At 49.3% G+C, this 18,258-nt stretch overlaps 3 protein-coding genes across 3 annotated transcripts; 1 reads left to right on the top strand and 2 right to left on the bottom strand.

Moving 5' to 3' along the window:
- Positions 1–2,138: 2,138 nt before the first annotated feature.
- Positions 2,139–5,018, top strand: LOC117856947 (probable uridine nucleosidase 2). Its single transcript, XM_034739401.1, has 9 exons — positions 2,139–2,290; positions 2,383–2,498; positions 2,609–2,668; positions 2,830–3,015; positions 3,131–3,235; positions 3,410–3,506; positions 4,043–4,150; positions 4,270–4,405; positions 4,609–5,018. The coding sequence occupies exons 1-9, from the start codon at positions 2,233–2,235 to the stop codon at positions 4,718–4,720; spliced, it is 978 nt and encodes a 325-aa protein (XP_034595292.1). The 5' UTR covers positions 2,139–2,232; the 3' UTR covers positions 4,721–5,018.
- A 925-nt stretch (positions 5,019–5,943) lies between these two features.
- Positions 5,944–9,064, bottom strand: LOC117856945 (RAP domain-containing protein, chloroplastic). Its single transcript, XM_034739399.2, has 3 exons — positions 7,181–9,064; positions 6,987–7,069; positions 5,944–6,382 (listed from the first exon to the last, which is right to left on the bottom strand). The coding sequence occupies exons 1-3, from the start codon at positions 8,922–8,924 to the stop codon at positions 6,311–6,313; spliced, it is 1,899 nt and encodes a 632-aa protein (XP_034595290.1). The 5' UTR covers positions 8,925–9,064; the 3' UTR covers positions 5,944–6,310.
- A 5,518-nt stretch (positions 9,065–14,582) lies between these two features.
- LOC117857998 (GDSL esterase/lipase At1g33811) lies at positions 14,583–16,181 on the bottom strand. The gene is made up of 2 exons (XM_034740947.2): positions 15,751–16,181; positions 14,583–15,626 (listed from the first exon to the last, which is right to left on the bottom strand). Exons 1-2 carry the CDS (start codon positions 16,135–16,137, stop codon positions 14,673–14,675), a joined length of 1,341 nt encoding a protein of 446 aa, XP_034596838.1. The 5' UTR covers positions 16,138–16,181; the 3' UTR covers positions 14,583–14,672.
- Positions 16,182–18,258: the final 2,077 nt, after the last annotated feature.

Raw genomic sequence — 18,258 nt, 5'->3', positions numbered from 1 at the left:
TACAAATTTACACAGGTTCGGGCCGCCTGAGTAGCGTAATACCCTACGTCTTGTTTGGGGTGTTGTATATTGCACCCTGCGTTTGGGTGTTGAGGTATGAGGATTTGATCCTCTGTTGTTTCTGCTGATATAGGCACCCCTACCCTCCTTTATATACTTCAGTGGGCGGGATAACTAGTCGGTTACAAGAAGGAGTCCTCTGTTGTTTTTGCTGATATAGGCACCCCTACCCTCCTTTATATACTCCAGTGGGCGGGATAACTAGTCGGTTACAAGGAGGAGTCCTAGTAGAATTACGTGATATGAGTCCTCGTAGGATTACAGAGGAATCCTAGTAGGAGTCCGTCTTCTTCCTTCCTTGCGGGTACTGGGGATCTATCCCCGACATCGGGAGCTGACCTCCCGTGCTCGGTGGCATGGGCGGCGCTCGGTCGTCGGCGGGATGGGGGCAGGGGGCGGCGGCGACGACATCATGTCCTCGATCGGAGACGGAGGGACTGTGGCTGCCGCGGGGGGCATGGCGGCGTGGCGGAGGGTTGGCAGCGGTGACGCGGTCCATGGGGAACGATGGGAAAAAGGACGGGAGAAGGGGAGGGGGTGACGGGAGGCCGAGCTTTTTCTTTTCTCGAACCGGTAGTTGTGTAATGAGTCGCAATGGTGGGTAAATACTCAGCAACTCCATGAGGAGGTCTGAAACTGGAGTTTTTAAGCACCCCTTGAGATACTCCACCAAAAACGTGGATCTGACCCTAACTCCACCTTTTTTCTGGAGCTGAAGGTGGTGGAGCTAGACGTGTTTGGCTGTGAGTTTTTTAAAATTGGTGAAGTGAAGCTAATTTTTCTGGAGTGGAGTGCTATCAAACACCTTAAATTTCATCGGCTACTCAGGCTCAAAGCCCTGTCATCGACGCTCATGCGTGTTAGAAAAAAACGAAGTAACGAGCAAAGAGAATTAGTAATTGAACAGACTGTTGCCGTATACACTAATCCATGAATATCAAAGAGGATTTTTTATAAGAGGAATGGTCAAATATTGTAAAAAAATCAACAATGATAAATATTTTGATATCAAGTGAGTAGTTCCCTAACAGTACAGTGTTCCCATGCGTTACAAATATATTATAGCAAAAGCTAATGCTTAAAGTATATTTTAGAGACCATGTCGATTCACTAAACACCATTGGTTTATGTCTGGAGGAAGTACTCTCATCTTTTTATCACAGTAATACTGAACATGTCGCTCAGTTTGGACTCATCCTGCATTTTCATTTTAAACACATGCTAGGATTTAAAAAGGACGTAAGTTGACTTACAATTAATCAAATTAATTACATATACACTTAGCGTCTAAACACTGTACTAATAAATCCAAGTACGTTTTACTAATACGGAATTGATTCCCATAATAATCAGTAAAAGTTGAATTAGGAATATATTCTAAAAGAAATCAACATTTCAAATTTTACTGCCAACACATTTTTTAGTTGAATTTTTTTGAGGATAATAACTAAATAAATGAAGTAGTATATTCTGGTGTGCTTGTGAAGTTTTTTTTTTTTGTGTGTGTTTCGATGAGGAAATGTGCCCCTTTTCTCTAACACGCCAAAAGCTCTCGGCTGAAAAACGTCCTTGTGATACGGAAATGGTGAGAAGCTGCTCAGTCTCAGTGCGAAAAAAAAAAATCAATGACGATCCTTTTCGAATTCGATCCAAATCACGCACACCGACGTTTCAACTTTATAGATCTTCAAAACAAAAAAAAAGTTTCAGCTTTATACAATTTTCGGAACTTCTTTATATGTGCGCCAAGGATTCGGACGAAAAGGTGCCCATCTTTCCGGAGACGAGCGAGAGGAGCAAGCCGCGAATTGTTTATCACCGGCGTGATTCGCAAGGTGAGCCAGCCGCACCAATCGCCGGAGCAGGAGATCCCGGACGGTGACTCTCCACCGGCACCGGTTGATGGCCGATAGAATTTTTTTTCCCGTTTTGGAAGCACATGGGTGTGGGGTGTCACGTCCACACCTTTTTTTTTTGTTCTTGGGCGCTGGTCAGGCTGTCACCGTCGGGTATCTTCTTCTTCTTGTTGTTTTTTTTGGAACATCTTCTTCTTCTTCTTCCATCTCCCTATTTTTACTCGAAAGTCCCGTGCTCCACTAGGGGTCCTATCCGGATTCGTAGGGACACCGGACACCCCGCTTCCCGCATCGAAATCTGGGTGGGGTGGGATCCATGGCGGCGGCGGAGGGGACGAGGAAGAAGGTCATCATCGACACCGACCCCGGAATCGGTCCGTAATACCCTCCTCTCATCTTCCATCTAGATCGTTCGTGTGCCGTTGCCGACTGACAGACCAGTGTGAGTCGTTGGGCGGCGGAGCAGATGACGCGATGGCCATCTTCGTGGCGCTGCGGTCGCCGGAGCTGGAGGTGCTGGGCCTCACCACCACCTTCGGCAACGTCCACACCGCCCTCGCCACGCGCAACGCGCTCCACCTGGTTCGTCAGTTTCCTCCCCCCACCCGTGACCGCTCCCGACTCCCCTCCATTCGTCTGCATGCAAACTTGTTGCTCGATGGGATCACATCACACTGGCTCATGCGTTTCAGCTGGAGGCTGTTGGCCGGACCGACATCCCCGTCGCGGAGGGATCCCATGTAACAATCAAGGTAGTTACTACTCAACATTGCAACTTCAGGCAGTGGCAGATAATTGCCGTGATCTAGCAAGTGGAAAATCGTGGTGATCAGTAGTTTTCAGATGGGCTGTTCATTTACCGTATCATCTTGGTCAACAATTGACTGTTTCTTTCCCTGTACACGGAACGCAGAAAGCCTCCAAGCTGAGGATTGCTAGCTTCGTTCATGGCTCAGACGGTCTGGGAAACCAGGACTTCCCTGCACCGGCTACAAAGCCGGTGGATCAGACGGCTGCTGCCTTCATGGTTGAGCAGGCAAACCTGTACCCCGGACAAGTTACCATCGTCGCCCTCGGTCCACTGACCAACCTTGCTCTGGTCTGCTCTGCTTTGATAGCTTGCTGTAATAGATGCATCTAGTATTGCAGTATCACTGTTCCCATCTAAATTGTCTGACTTCCTCCAATGGAAATTCCAATGTCTCATTTCCTAGGCGATCGAGCTTGACCCTTTGTTCCCCAAGAAGATAGGGCAGATAATTATTCTCGGTGGTGCGTATTCGGTCAATGGAAATGTCAACCCTGCAGCTGAGGCAAATGTGAGGGCCCTCCCTTAATTTCTCTGATAGCAATCTTTCAATCATTAGTTACCACGTGGTTACATTACATGGTTTTTACTCGAGCCTGCACATGGAGTTGGCAGTTACCACAATTTGAGATATCCTTGCTCCTTGCTTCAGAGCTGTCACTAATGTATTTATGTTTATCAACAGATATTTGGGGATCCTGACGCGGCAGATATCGTGTTCACCTGTGGTGCTGATATTTTGGCCGTGGGACTAAATGTAACCCACCAAGTAGTTCTTACAGGTAACCTGGGGGGTCGCATTCTTCCTACTCAGGATGTCTTTTGCAGTTCTGCATCAAGCTGTTCAGATTAATGAGTATTAGAGCATACAAGTGCAAGCATAATGGACCTAACGTGCTATGTATAGCTTCTATTTTCATCTTACTCCACTACAACTAGTTGCATGGTATCATCTTTAGCTTAAGATTTTGCATGTATGATTGTTTTTTCCTAATCTACTTCTCATTAGCCCTTGTTATTTCAATAGCGATGAATTGATAAAGGTAGTGTCCTATTCGATATTATCATATTAGAATATCTCTTTTTTTCAGACACAGTGCACCGCCCACTGGCTTTCAATGCTTCTGTAGTAATCTAGTATGAAGTGACAACATTGTAATTGTTCTTTGGCTAGTGGAGTATATCAAACCCAAAATGATTGGAAGTATATGTTAATTACTTAATTGGCATGTCTAACTTGCCATGCCATGTATTAGAACACAAGTGCTCTGGTGGTCTGACAACTCAATGGCACATGGACACATTCCTTTTATTGCAGATGCTGACCGGGAGAAGCTTGAACAGTGTGATAGCAAATACGCTCGCTACTTATGCAAGATAATGGGCATTTATTTTGATTACCACAAGGATGCTTACTTCATAAAAGGTTTGTATATATTAGTATGATAGGAGGAGGCCAAAATGGTTCAGTAAAAGAACTTGTAGAAGGGACAGATGAGAACCTGGAAAACCTTGTCTCTTGACTTCACATTGAAATGCTTGCAGGAGTGTATCTCCATGATCCGACAACGCTTATTGCTGCAGTAAATCCGTCACTGTTGACTTACACAGAAGGTGTCGTGAGGGTGCAGACGGTTGGAATCACAAAGGGTCTTACAGTTTTCGACAATACCAAGAAAAGGTTAGCTAAACACATGGAAGAAAATGCACAAGATTTAAGTATGCATTTATGTGCTCCTAATCCTGTAGTTCACTTGTGACGGATTCATTCCTATTGCTTTCCGAGCTCGCTCTCGCATGGCATATAGCACACTCAAGCTCTGTGCTGTGTACATAATGGAGAATTCAGTCCGGTGTGCTGACCATCCCGAGCTGATTTTTCAGGTACGGGGAGATCACAGCCTGGACCGGCATGCCGACCGTGAAGGTTGCGGTCACCGTTGATGCCCCTGCCGTGGTGGAGCTGATGATGCAGAGGCTGATGACGGATGATTAATCGACGACTGCTGATTTGCACGACCTGAGACCGATTGCTGGATAATCCCTCTGTTTGCAGTGCATCCTAGGGCGGCGGCTCAAGATGAGTCCTGATTGAAGCTGATGCTGGATTATGCAGTGCTGCTCGAAAGAAAGCACTTTGTACTTATAACATTGAGGGATGATGTGCCTTTGTTTCTTTCAGACTTTGAAGTCTATAAGAAAGAAAGAAGCGTTGGAAGCATACATGTGTAACACCAGACATGCATTGTGTTTGTGGCTTGATGCATATATGCTGGTCCCTGAAACCTTCCTGACGACTCACCGTTCAGCCCCTCCCACATGAACCCTCAATTCTGAACCCAATGGTGTTGGAAGTGGATGCAGGCAGGACAAACTTTATGAAAAGCTGATCACCGAATATTAGAACTTTATGCGAGCAAATATGGACACAGAGTTTTTGTCAGCCTGGTCAAAATGTAAGCTTGATTAGTTGGGAGCACGAGAGGCACGAGCACCAAACCAATTATACTACCGGGCCCAAGCTGGGTCTTAGTTATAATTTGTTCATCACCGCATCCCGTGGTCTCGCGCTGAACAGCTTTGGATGCACCCTTCTCTCTCGCTCTCTGTGTTCAACACCAGGTGGACTCGGGTCCCGCATGTCATAGCAAATATGCTCGCTACCATGCATTAGCAACTGACGACGGGCAAATTCAGCCTCTATCTGTGCTTCAGACAAGGCTGGATATAAACCGAGAGAGATTTCAATTTCTTGGATTGAGCCTTCTGAATGGATTTGCAGGCATTTGGAGATGAATGCGTGGAGTGGCATGCCTACCGTGAAGGTTGCAGTCACCGTCGATGCCCCTGCCGATGATGCAGAGGCTGATGGCGGATGATTAGTAGCATCAACAGCAAGCCAGGGGCACCGGGGATCATCACCCGATTTGCAATGCAGCACTCAACCACCCAAATGGACTCCTGAATGCACTTGTGTTGTATTATTATGCAAATTCTGTTAAAGATTACACCTTGTTCTTACTACCTTGGGTGATGAAGCACCTTTTGTTTCGTCGAAAGATTTGCAGTGTAAGGAAGTAAAGTTGGAGTTAGTATCTTTGTGGAATTTCTTAGCATAAGATGCATACCTGAAAACGGCAGACATGAATTGACTCATCATTATGCCACATCGAATCAAACTCGTACTGTATAGCACCAATCAAAAAGTCTGTTGCAATGTGCAGCATAACGGCTCATCTATAGAGACTTCATTGTTCATTGCATTGTTCATAGTACGATATACATATGTTACAATGTTCAAGAATTGACTTTAAGCAATGCTTTCAGTCTTCAGTACAAAGTATCTCTCAAAATTAGCACGGTACAGTTTACTTCAAACTGTATTTCTTATCACTAATGCTCAGCTAACTTAAAACTCCCTACAGCTCAGTGGCACACCTTAATTTTGTGCTAACTTGAAGTTTCCGAAGCTCACGTACAGGTTCACAAAAACGTGCAGGAAAATGGCCTGGACTTCTAGGGAGGTCCGTGTAGTTGTCCTTTCCAGAAGCCTTTTTGCTCAATCTCTATTGCCCAACTGTGGCATTTATTCAGCCTCTATGTCTAATATCCTCCTCAAATATTCCAATTGCTCAAACTCACCTTGGAGCTCGTCCCACTGTAATTGTCAAGGGAAACAAAACAATAAGTCCATATCCTGGTTAGCGCCAGAACAGAAAGAAAATCTTTCAGCTATTTGATGGGTTCAAAAATCTACTGCAGAATTCAAGCTAGAGCCTAGAGGGCAGAGATCCTGATGACAACATATTAGGTTACTCCTTGCTATCCACTTTTGCTTTAAGAGTTTGTACTTCAATTATAACAGAGTGCAGAACAGGTGCATGGACTTTGAAGTTCAGATGGAAGCATAAAGAGAATAAAAAAGGAATTAAGAACATATCACATGGTGCTTTCAGCAAATGACTTGCAGTACCTAAGTTTGGAAAACAAAAACTACGGCACCAATTTCTAACACTGGAATATGAAACTCTGGTCTGAAATATCCTAACGCTACAGTAGACTAATCCAAAAATATTTGTGAATCATAAAAAGGTAAGTGTAAATTTATATAACTGGAATATGAAACTCGGGTCTGAAATATCCCAACACTACAGACTACAGTAGAGTACTCCAAAAAAAATCTGTGAATCATAAACAGATGAAAGGGTAAATTTAGATAACTGCCAGTTAATACCACAAATGGCTATGAACATATAACTAACCTCTTGAAGAGACAAGGAAACTAACTTCCACCCAGAAGTAGTAATGTAGCGACGTTTAAATGCTGTATGGCCTAAAGGTGTACCTGCAAAATTAGCACACTTCAATTAGTTTATTCTGTGATATTTCAGTAAGATGACAGGAAAAATGTCAGCCTGAAGCTCCAGGATGGCACACAAAAGCAACAGAAGCATACCTAAATTCCTGGAGAAGTGTGTTGGCCCATCTATCTCAAATGCAAGCTTCTCATCAACTAACACAGCATCAACTGTGTAACCGTCAATTGCATATTCCCTAACCCATTCATGCCCTGTACTATATAGAAGACGACCAACCTCCTTTTGAAATGAAGAAGTTGTCTTCTGATTGAACCTTTTGCTCTTTCCTGCTCTTGTTATTTTCTCCTCAAGATCACTCCTTAAGCACAGTCCAAGATTTGGGTATTCAAGCTTCAAAGACTGGTTTGCAAGATAAACTTGTGAGGCAAACATCATGTCTTCTCTATACTGATCGGAGACCCGTTGCTCTTCAAATTGACTCAGAGTTCTCCAGATATGTAAAAAGAATGGACGGTCCATTTTCCCAATTACTGCATAGGACCAAGCAATATTCCCAATCTGATCTCGACCGAAGTTCAGAGGACGGTCCATCTCTTGATGCATGCTTGATGTTACATCAGACACATGGCATTGGAACCTGGCATCATTCTGAAAAGCAGCATCTAGTGCATCAAGCAAAGGATGGGGGCACTCATTCAGAGAAGCACATCCCCACAAGAACTGAGCAAGCTCTTGCTCCTTGAAGGTTTGCAGTATCTGTGCTGCTCTCTGGGCCAGAGCTGAGAAAAGGCCTGGTGCTGATTGGCGCATGGATGCGAACGCTCCAGCAACATTGGCAACATTCTGTGCATTGAACTCTTGAACCTTGGTTATGGCAACATCAGCGATCCTATCCATCTCTGATTGGTAGAGCAGGTCGCCACCAATCTTGGACAAGGCCCAGGCTATGTTGGAGATACCCTGTGGCGAGCACTCAGGCAGGGCCACCATGGCCATACCCACGAGCATGGACATGTCCCTCTGACGCGCAAAGGCGAGCCGGTGCGTCTGCATCATGGACACCGCTTCCATGTTCTTGGCAATGCGGTGGAGTGCGGTGGCAATGTTGAGCGGCGTGAGTGGCGACGGGCTGAGACCCTTGGCGACATCGGCAATCACCTCCGCCGCGAGGGACAGCACCTCGTCGGCGGTCTGCGCCTGGACGATGGAGCGGTTCAAGGACACCTCCCTGCTCTTGTTGGACGGCGCGGCCGAGAACCTGGACAGCGTCTGGACGAACGCCTCCCTGTTCCTCTGGCGCTTTTCGTCGAACATGCCGTCCGCGAACTGCGCGACCCGGAGCTCCAGGTCGTCCATGTCCCGCAAATCATCAACGACGTCATCGTCTTCTTCCTCTTCGTCTTCGTCTTCATCTTCGTCTTCCCGGGCAGCATCCAGCTGCTTCTTGCGGCGCTTGAGCTCGGCGGCCGCCTTCTTGAGGTCTTTCTTCTTGGCGGTCTTCTTCTTCTTCTTCTTGGGCGTGGACACCATCCGCTGCAGCGAGGGCGCAAGGCCCCGCGCCTCGATGGAGCGCAGGGCGGAGCGGCGCGCGCGGACGCACCAGTCGTTGGCCTCGGCGGGGAGAAGCTCGTCGTCGTCGTCGTCCTCCTCAGGCGGGTCGAGGGCCCCAGAGCGTGCCCCCAGAAAGTCGAGCTGCCACTGCGGCGTGGCGTCGGCGCGGTCCTCGGAGACGGCGCGGGGAGGTAAAAGCGCGGGCTTTCCGGGGACCCTGCCGGAGTAGCTGAGGTTGGGCTTGGGGGTGGACTTGAGCAGCACGGAGAAGCTGCAGATACCAGTGCTGCTCCGGGGAAGGGTCAGGCCGAGGGGGATTGCAGCTTCCATTCCTCCTCCGGCAGCAGGCGCGACCGCGAGCTCGCCCCGACTGCCTGCGGATAAGAATCGGATTTTGTACGAAAATTGCAAGAGAAGAGATGACCAGACCGAAAGAAGCGAACCGTCGAGTGCTCTTTTCGTGACGCCACACGCCAGGTTCTGGTCTGCCTAGGAAGCAGTCAATCGTGAATTGGAACTCTTTGAGATCTATATTTTCGAACATGTTTTAAATCTAGTCATTTTTTATGGTAAAGGGGGTGTTTGGGAGTTAGTCACTTTTAGCCCCTCCTCCTCCCAAATACCTAGGCTAAAATGAAGGGGCTAAATTTTAACCCCCATAATCCATTAGCCCCTCAAGGGGTGCTAAAATCGACTAGAAGTGCTAAAAGTAGTCCCCCTCGTCCATTTTTCCACCGGTACCCCCGCACCCCTTCTCTCTCCTCCCACTCCCTCACGCGCGCCGCCACTCCCATTCCTCATCCACTCTCGTCTGGATCTCGCCCCCTCCACCGCTCCTTTCCCTCACCGCGCCCCCTCCGCCGACGCGCCTCCGTCGCTCCCTTCCCTCACCGCGCCCCCTCCGCCGCTCCCTTCCCTCACCGCGCCTCCTCCGCCGACGGGCCTCCGCCGTCCTTTCCCTTCCACTAAGCTGTCGCCCTCCTTTTCTTCCCCACCCGCCGCCGTCCGTCCCTCCCCACCACGCGCGGCGGCGGCGTCCCCACCCCACGCTACTCCAGATCCAGATCCAGAGATCCCACTCGCGTGTCGTCATGGACGGCCACGGCGACGACCCCTTCTCGCAGCCGGATCCGCCCTTCCCCTCCGGCGCCTTCGACCTTTTCTCCCAAGCGAGCCCTTCCCCTCCGGCGCCTTCGACCTTTTCTCCCAAGCGGATTCGTACCAAGGGCCACAATCCGGGATGCAGGCCTTGGATCTGAACTCGCAGGTTGACGAGTTCCCCGCCTTCACCTCGTACGCCGACATCCTCTAGGGTGAGGATGGCGGAGTTGCTCGAGGGGGCGGTGCTCGCACCCTCGGGCTTCGCGTGCCCCGCAATGGCGGCGGAGGCAGCAGAGGAGGAGGCGGCACGAGAGGTGGCGGTGCAGGGGGGAGCAAGGTTCGCGGCGCCGGGGGGAGCAGAGGATACGGCGCCGAGAGAAGCAGAGGTGGCGGCGCAATCCGTGGCGGCGGCAGTGGCGGTAGCAGAGGTGGTGGGCGCGCGACTAGGAACCTGTTCATTGGATCCGCGTCTGATGGTGGTGCCGGCGGCGGTGGATACGGCGGTGGACGTGCCGGTGGGCGTCGTCGACGTGGAGGCAGTGACGACGAAGGTTTCTTGTACGCTGACGAAGGAAACGCGCCAGATGTTGCTGATGGCGTCGAAGTGATCTTTCCTGGCTCTTCTAAGGTACTGATCTAAACTTGAACTGCAGCTTGTATGCAATTATGCTGTTGTGATTGTTGATTGTTGATTGTTGTGATCTAAACGCGCCAGATGTTGCTGCAACTTGAATTGTGCCAGATGTATGCAGCTTGTATGCAATTACTGAGATAAACTTGTACTGATCTAAACTCATGTTGATTGTTGAACTCATGTTGATTGTTGATTGCATGCAACTTCTAAGGTACTGATCTAAACATGTTGATTGTTGATTGTTGATTGGTGATTGTTGTAGTAATCTAGACATGTTGATTTGATTGCTGATTGCTGATTCATTTGATTGCTGATTCTTCTAGTAACCCAGTGGCATATGTATGAGTAATTCAAGTTAGTAGCTAAGCTGATTCTTCTAGACATGTTCATTGGCATATGTATGAGTAATCCAGCAGTAGCTAAGCTAGTAAGAGTGGCTAAGCTGTTTTGTATGACTTTTTTATATCCTTGTGTGTATGCACTAGATTAAAGGTGACAAGGCATATTAGTCAGAACTAAATACACTTTTGTTCTGTAATTTGTGCATTGAGCAAATTAGAGAAGGGAATTGTCACAAAGCTACCATGTTCGCAAGAGGTTACAAAATAGTGCAAGAAAAATATTTTGCTGCAACTGGATTGAAACATGAAAGGAGGCATGCTACATGGATTGAAAACATTGTACACCTTCTGGAGGGGCTTGCACACAGAAAGTGGCTTGGGAAGGGCTTCAAATGGTACTGTCACAGCTCCAGATTGGTGGTGGGAGAAAAACACAAAGGTAAGTCCCATTTCAGTGTTGTGTAACCTCCTGTCTTATGTTATGCTCTGAGATAGTTATGTTCTTAACCACCATTGTATTTGTTTTGCAGGGTCCCAAATCAGAATGTAAAAAATTCAAATATGGTGTTCTAGAGTATATGGATCAGCTAGAGGAGATGGGTCTACCTCCTTCATACCTGGAGCAGAAGATGAAGAACCTGGAGAAGAAGATGAAGAACTTCCTGGAGAACCTGGAGAAGAAGATGAAGAACTTCCTGGAGAGCAGGGGTTCCCTTTTGATTGTGATGACAGCCCAGTTAGTACTAATAGCAGGAAGAGGGTTAGTAGTACTAGCACTAGGTCCACTGCCACAAGTCGTGGAAAGAAGTCCAAGAGCCCTATGGTTCAGGTTATGGACAAGATGTTGAATAAATGGGTTGAATCTGATGCTAGGCACCACAAGATATTGAAGAAGAAGGTGGACGAGAAAACTACCAAGGAGATGAAGGAAAGAGCAGAGTTGAAGAAGTGTCAAGAATTGACCTTAGAATGTGGTGCTGCTCCTGATAGTGTTGAGTACTATGCTTGCCTGAGCATTTTTAAAGATGGAATGTACAGAGAGTTCTTCTGCAATATCCCAAGTCCTGAAGCTAGGCTGATTTCTTAAAGAGATAGTGTGAGGAACACAAGATGTATTAGTTTAGGGCTTGTTGAATTGAGTTGTTTGCTACTTTGTTGTCTTAGTGTGTTTGAGCTGAGTTGATTGAACTGAGTTGTTTGAACTGAGTTGTTTGTCTTTGAACCGAGTTGTTTGAATAAAATGAGTAGTGTGACTGATTTAGGATGAAATAGTTGCTTGCTAACAGTTATATGATGGAAAATGAATAGTGGTACTATCTAATAGTACTAACCTTTTGCATTGTTTATGATTTAGGATACTAATTCTTCAACTGAGTTCTCAAGTGATGATGAGGATAATCATATTACGGAAGAATTATCTAGTGAAGATGAAACTATGGAGCTCATAATGCACTGTCGTAAGAGGAATCGGGAGTTCGCCAATGTGATGTTAACCCTCGGTATGTACTATGAATCTTACATACACAAAGCTCCAAGGAGGGTTGCAACAGTGACGGGCCTTAAATGGGTAAATGAAACATTGTCAAATACGACCTCTTGTTATAACATGTTTAGGATGAGTTGCCCATTATTTCATCAACTTCATGATTTATTGGTTGACTCCTATGGTTTGAGAGGGACTCGAGATATGTCAACAGTGGAGGCTTTAGGAATGTTCCTATAGATACTTGGTGCACCGCAGTCACTTAGGCAAGTTGAGGATCGATTTGTGAGGTCGTTGGAGACAATAAGCCGTACGTTCGACAAAGTGTTATGCACTGTTCTTAAGCTAGCAGTAGATAATATTAGGCCACTCGACCCTCAATTTAAGACGGTGCACAAAAGATTACTAAACCCTCGGTTTGCTCCATATTTCAACAACTGTATAGGAGCTATAGATGGCACACATGTTCCAGTTGTGGTGCCAAGTGAAAAGGTCATGCAATATACAGGGAGACATGGGTATACCACACAGAATGTGCTAGCTATTTGTGACTTCAACATGAGGTTTACATTTATTGTTAGTGGATGGCCTGGATCGGTCCATGATATGAGAGTGTTCAGTGATGCCATAGAAAAATACGGTGACAAGTTTCCACATCCTCCTACAGGTACACTAGTTTCTATACGATAGTCTTTACATTTATCCTTATATGTTGTCTAGTTCTTTTACCTAACAAGTTTGCCTTCATTTGTAGGCAAGTTTTACCTAGTTGATTCGGGGTATCCTAACCATCCCGGTTACCTAGCACCTTACAAGGGTACGAAGTACCATCTACCGAAGTTTCGTAATGGTCCAATGCCCAAAGGTATGCAAGAGACCTTTAATTATGCACATTCATCCCTTAAAAATGTTATCGAGAGGTCCTTTGGAGTTTTGAAGATGAAGTGGAGGATACTAATGGGTATACCAAGTTTTCCAATGCACAAGCAAAGTAAAATTATTGTGGCATGCATGGCAATTCACAATTTTATTCGAGAGAATGGTATTGCCGATAGGGAATTTGATTTGTACGATTGTGATGAAAATTTTATTCCAATGCCCGAAACTTCAAACCGCGGAGGAGATAGGACAAGTACCCAATGAGGAGATGAAGATAGCAACATGAATGCATTTCGAGATGAAATAGCTCATGCCTTGTACAATAGGTCTTAAAAAAATTGATTTCAATGTTGTAATGATAATGTATTTTTAGTTTAATTTTGGAGTTGTTGGACATTGTAATAGACATAATATTCCCTTCTCATGTACTGTGTAAGAGTGAAAGAGAAAGAGAAGAAGAGAGAGGAGAAGAATCAAGAAGAAAGGGAGGCATGCATGCATGCAGTGCAAGAAGAGAGTAGAACGGAGGCATGCATGCATGCAGTGCAAGAGAGGAGAACGGAGGGCCAGCGCACCGCATGCATGCATGCAAGGAGGGCCAGCGCATGCATGCAAGGAGGGCGGGAGGGGCAGCGCAGCACGGGCGGGAGGGGCAGCGCGGGAGGAGAAAAGCAGGGGTACGGGAGTCATTTTGACTATTAGGTGCTAAATTTTAGCCTCCCATCCAAACACCCTAGGTGCTAAATTTTAGCCCTTGAGTGGGCTAAACTTTAGCCTAGGGCTAAATTTTAGCCCCTCCTCCCAAACAGGCCCTTAAAATGGTTAGATAAGATGAAATACCCATAATACCTTTTCCTTTCTTTTTTTTCTTTTCTTCCTATTTATTTTCCTTCTTTTCTCTTCCTATTTATTTTCACTTCCTTCAGCCTCCCATTCTCTCTCTAAACCCTAAACCCTAAACTCTTCCACCGCTGGCCTCCCATTCTCTCTCTTCCCTATCCATCTTCTGGCCCCCGTTGCCCGCCTCCTGGTCTCCCGCTGCTGGCCTGCCCCCACCGCCCGCGGCTGGCCCCCACCTCCCACTGTCGCCGTCGTCCACCTCCCGGTCGCCTTCACCCCCGCCTCCCGGCCGTCTTCGCCCCTGCCTCCCGGCTGTCGCCGTCGTCCGCCTCCCGCCCATCTCCGCCCCCACCGTTGCTGTCGACCGCCTCCCGCCCATCGCCGTCTCCGCAACGCTTGTTGCCGCCTCCACCTGCCTGCGGGCCCTCCCCTGAGGGCAAGGGTGGGAAACGAGGAGGAGGAGCCGTGGGAGCTCGCTTTTTTGCTCCGCCTCCCCGGAACGGCTCCTGAGAGTGGGATTCGCGGGGTCGCGGGGTGAAGCTGCCGGAGCCGGAGCCCTTTCGGGCGTTGCGCGCCCTTTGACAGGGCTTCTCCCGAAGCCGCTCGAGGAGCCGCTCCTAGAGCCCAGCCAAATGGGGCCTAATCGTACATTTAACTCTTGATTTTTGTACGTTGCAATAGGCCGTTATAACATAACGTGCACATGTATATCAGCAAACCAGTCCATTAAAACAAGCACATATAAATTGAAACGAAATTATTGGGTGGATTGATTCGGAGCCGAGATGGAGCATGCACGTTCACATGGCAGCGAGCTTGCTGACGTTGATGGGGTACGCCTCGGCGGTGGAGTTGGAGCCGAAGGCCTTGGCGGCGTAGATCCTGTTGGCCGCCTCCGTAGGGTGGAAGGCGTCCCAGAACATGTAGGCGCTCCGGTCGTCACAGGGCCGCTGCAGCGGCAGGCATGTGATCTGCCCGTTGTTCCGCCCCACGCCGCAGCATCCGCGGTCCAGCACCGTGAACCCGTGCGCGGCGGCGTTGGCGGCGAGGTCCTTGCCGCTCTGCACCGTGTCGAGGAACACCAGCCTGGCCCCGCGCAGCTGCTGCGGCCCGCGGCCGTTGAAGCGCTTCACCATGTCCAGCAGGCCGCGGTTGTAGATGGCGATCGCGCTGTTGATCGTCTCGTTGCACGCGCCACCACTGCCGGCGTCTGCAGGCGTCAGGGTCGGGTTCGTCGCACTGTAGCTTCCACCGCCGCCGCTGCCGCTGCCACCGTTTGGGTTTGATGAAGTCGACGATGATCTCCCAACACCGATGCCGCCACCCCAACCGCCACCGCCACCGCCGATGCCGATGGAGATGGCGATGTCTTCGCTACCAACGGAGGAGGGGGTGTCGGGCTGGTTGTCGTTGTTCATCCTGGCGAGCTCGTAGGGGATGCAGCCTATCTGGCCGACGCCGGCGACGACGAACTTGCGGGCGCCGAGGCCGTAGAGCTCGGTGATCTGGGCGGCGTAGCCCTGGAGGAGGAGCGCGGCGTAGTCCCGCGGGCTGTACCGCCGCGCGGTGTCGTAGTAATTGGGCATGAAGTAGTTGTTGAGGTAGTCGTTGCTGCCCATCCCCACGAAGAAGATGCACCGCCCCAGGTGCTCCGCCAGCCTCGCCGCGCTGCCGCGGAACGCCGACGAGTTCCCCATCGCGGCCACCGCCGCCCGGAAGTGGTCCACCTGCTCCGACAACGGGTAGTGCCCGCCCTGCCATTGCCACAACAACACAAGGAACGAAGCTCTTGTGAATTGTGATCAGCTCGCCGGCGACGACGACGACGACGACAGCAAGGTTGTGTACGTGCGGTACTGAGCTAGACGACATACTGACCAGGTTGTTCCCGGTCTCGGCGAGGACGCCGGAGGCCCCCGAGGCGAAGTTGACGCCGCGGGGGAGGTCGGCGGGCCTCGCGGTGGCGTAGGGCGGGACGAGCGGCGGGCGGAGGCCGAGCATGTCGGAGAGGAAGTCGACCATGGTGCGGCCGTTGGTGAAGCGGCCGGGGGGGCCCTCGTGGAAGTCGATGCCGTAGGGCCGGTAGTTGGCCCGCGCCAGGCTCAGGATGTTGTTGTTGTTGCCGTTGTCCACCAGCGAGTCGCCGAAGATGTACATGCACGGCGACGGCCCGCCCGACGCGGCCACGCCCCTCGTCTCCACGGCGCAGGACGCCATCGCCGCCGCCGCCACCGCCACCACGAGCGCGAGCCTCCCGCAGTCCATCTCCGGCGATCTCTACTGCTACGTGCATGCTCATGCTCTCATCGATGGATCAAATATATATTGCTGGCCAGGGTATAGAAGGGAGAGTTTGGAGTTACTCCAACAGCTAGGCAGGGTAGGTTGGGAGTTCAACCGATGAATCATGCAGCCGATGCATGGATGGATTTGATCGGTCGTGACGACGACGCAGCGAGCTCGTGAAACATTGATGGATCGTTGGTTGCTAGGTTGTGGCTGCTCGCTCTCTGTTGACTGGTGGTGGTTAACTCACGGATTCCATTATTATTCATGCATATATTCACGCCCAGTATAACTGTGTAGTCCTATAAAGTAAAAATTGGTTGCTGTTGGAAAATGCTGATTTGAATGGGAAACGAGCATAGGAACCAAATTTAGATGGATCTGGTAGTAGCTAGAGTACGCCGGAGTGGAAAAAAATTCGGTGCAGGAGGACTGCAAAGAGCCCTCCGTGCAGCCCTGTCTCTGATTTCTGCCGCGTGGTGCTTCGTGCAGATCGGACGGGACAGCGTGGAAGAGGCATCGCTCGGCTCAGGAGTGGTTTTCTTTGCCCTCGCGTCGGCTCAGGCTCGCTCATCTCAGCTGGCCAGCTCTCCTCCTCGTTCCCCTTCCTCGCTCGCCGCTTTCCCCAATCACAGTCCCCAAGCCTCCTCCACCGCCGCCACTACAGGACCTCGCCGGGCCCGAGCACCTCGTCGATCACTCCCCTCCCACGATAGGGAGGCCCCTGACGTGAGCCTCTGCAACATCTACCGCCAGGGCTGCACCTCCGACGCCGCCCGCGTACTCCACGCCGCCGAGAGTCTCGGCTCCCCCGCCGACGGTGGCTCCTGCAGCACAGTCGTTGCAGGGTTCTAACTTCTAACAGCATGGCCACCTCGACCGTCGATTGCAGCCCAGGAAATGTCAGCAGGGTAGCTCTTGCTGTATCTGTAACCCTTGTTAATTTACTGTCTGTTTTAATTCATTCAAATTAAATTTTCCAGGTATGGCACTAAGCTTTCGCAAGATAATAACAATGTTCGCCGTCAAGAATGTTCGAATGTACCACCCAGAGAAAGAGATGGCTAGTCAGGGTAATTTCATTATGGTCAGCATTGAACAGCTCATCTTTGCATTAGAGGAACTAAGGAATATTTTGATTATAACAGTTCCGCTCAAGCAGTTGTAGGTTGGGAAGCATTACTTTGCATAGAGGCAGGCACAAACAGTAAACAAAGAATGAGCTCGGCCTAGAATGCCACTGCCGAACTTCAGAACTGAATGAGCTTCAGAATAATAAGCTTCAACGGCCTAGAATGCCATTACCGAACTGAATGAACTTCACAACTGAATGAGTTTGGGTCAAATTGTAGAATGTAGATTCAGAGAGATTTTGTTTGCACATGGATTAAAATGGATTCGAGCGATCGCTAGTCTGGCCTGCTGAGAGCTGCCAAATCGCGAGGTGAATCATCTAGCAAATTGGTGCGCGAGTCGAGCCTCCTGTGCGCCGGCGACGCTCCGGTCAAGCCAATCGAGCTTCCTGTGCGGCGGCGCCCCGGCGGCTACGCGCTGGGTTAGCCAAGCCATATGAGCATGCGGCCCGTTCCTACTTCCTACTTTCTCCTCAGGCGCGCGTCCGATCCGCTTTGTGGCCATGCGGCAGATCGAGGCAGGGCTGCACGGAGGGCTCTTTGCAGTCCTCCTGCACCGAATATATGTGCATGGCTGCACGGAGATGCTATTTGTCGTGAGAAGGGAAAATGTTGGTGATTAAACAGTTTCTTCCAGAGCTTCTCACGATATATATGTGCTAATAGCTCATTATGGTACCGCCGTTTTTTCACATTAGCATACAAAGTGATTGATTCCTTGTGCTTAACTTACAACAGCCACATGGTAATGGAAATTTCCCCGACACGTTATTCTGATCTACAGAGAAACACTATTGTATTGTCATTATGGAGTGCAAGAGTTCTTGAATATGATGGAGAATCAGTATTTCTGTCGCATGCACATGTACATATTGTTTTGCATTTTTCCCGTCATACAAAGAACAAAAGCGCATATTGCCCTCCATTGGCCAGCCCAAGCTTGTAACATTCCGTCCTTGAAAGCCGC

The sequence above is a fragment of the Setaria viridis genome, chromosome 5 (genome assembly GCF_005286985.2).
Source record: "Setaria viridis chromosome 5, Setaria_viridis_v4.0, whole genome shotgun sequence".
NCBI classification, from domain to species: Eukaryota; Viridiplantae; Streptophyta; class Magnoliopsida; order Poales; family Poaceae; genus Setaria; species Setaria viridis.
The sequence above is the reverse complement of the archived record's forward strand: the minus strand, read 5'-3'. Positions and strand labels throughout refer to the sequence as shown.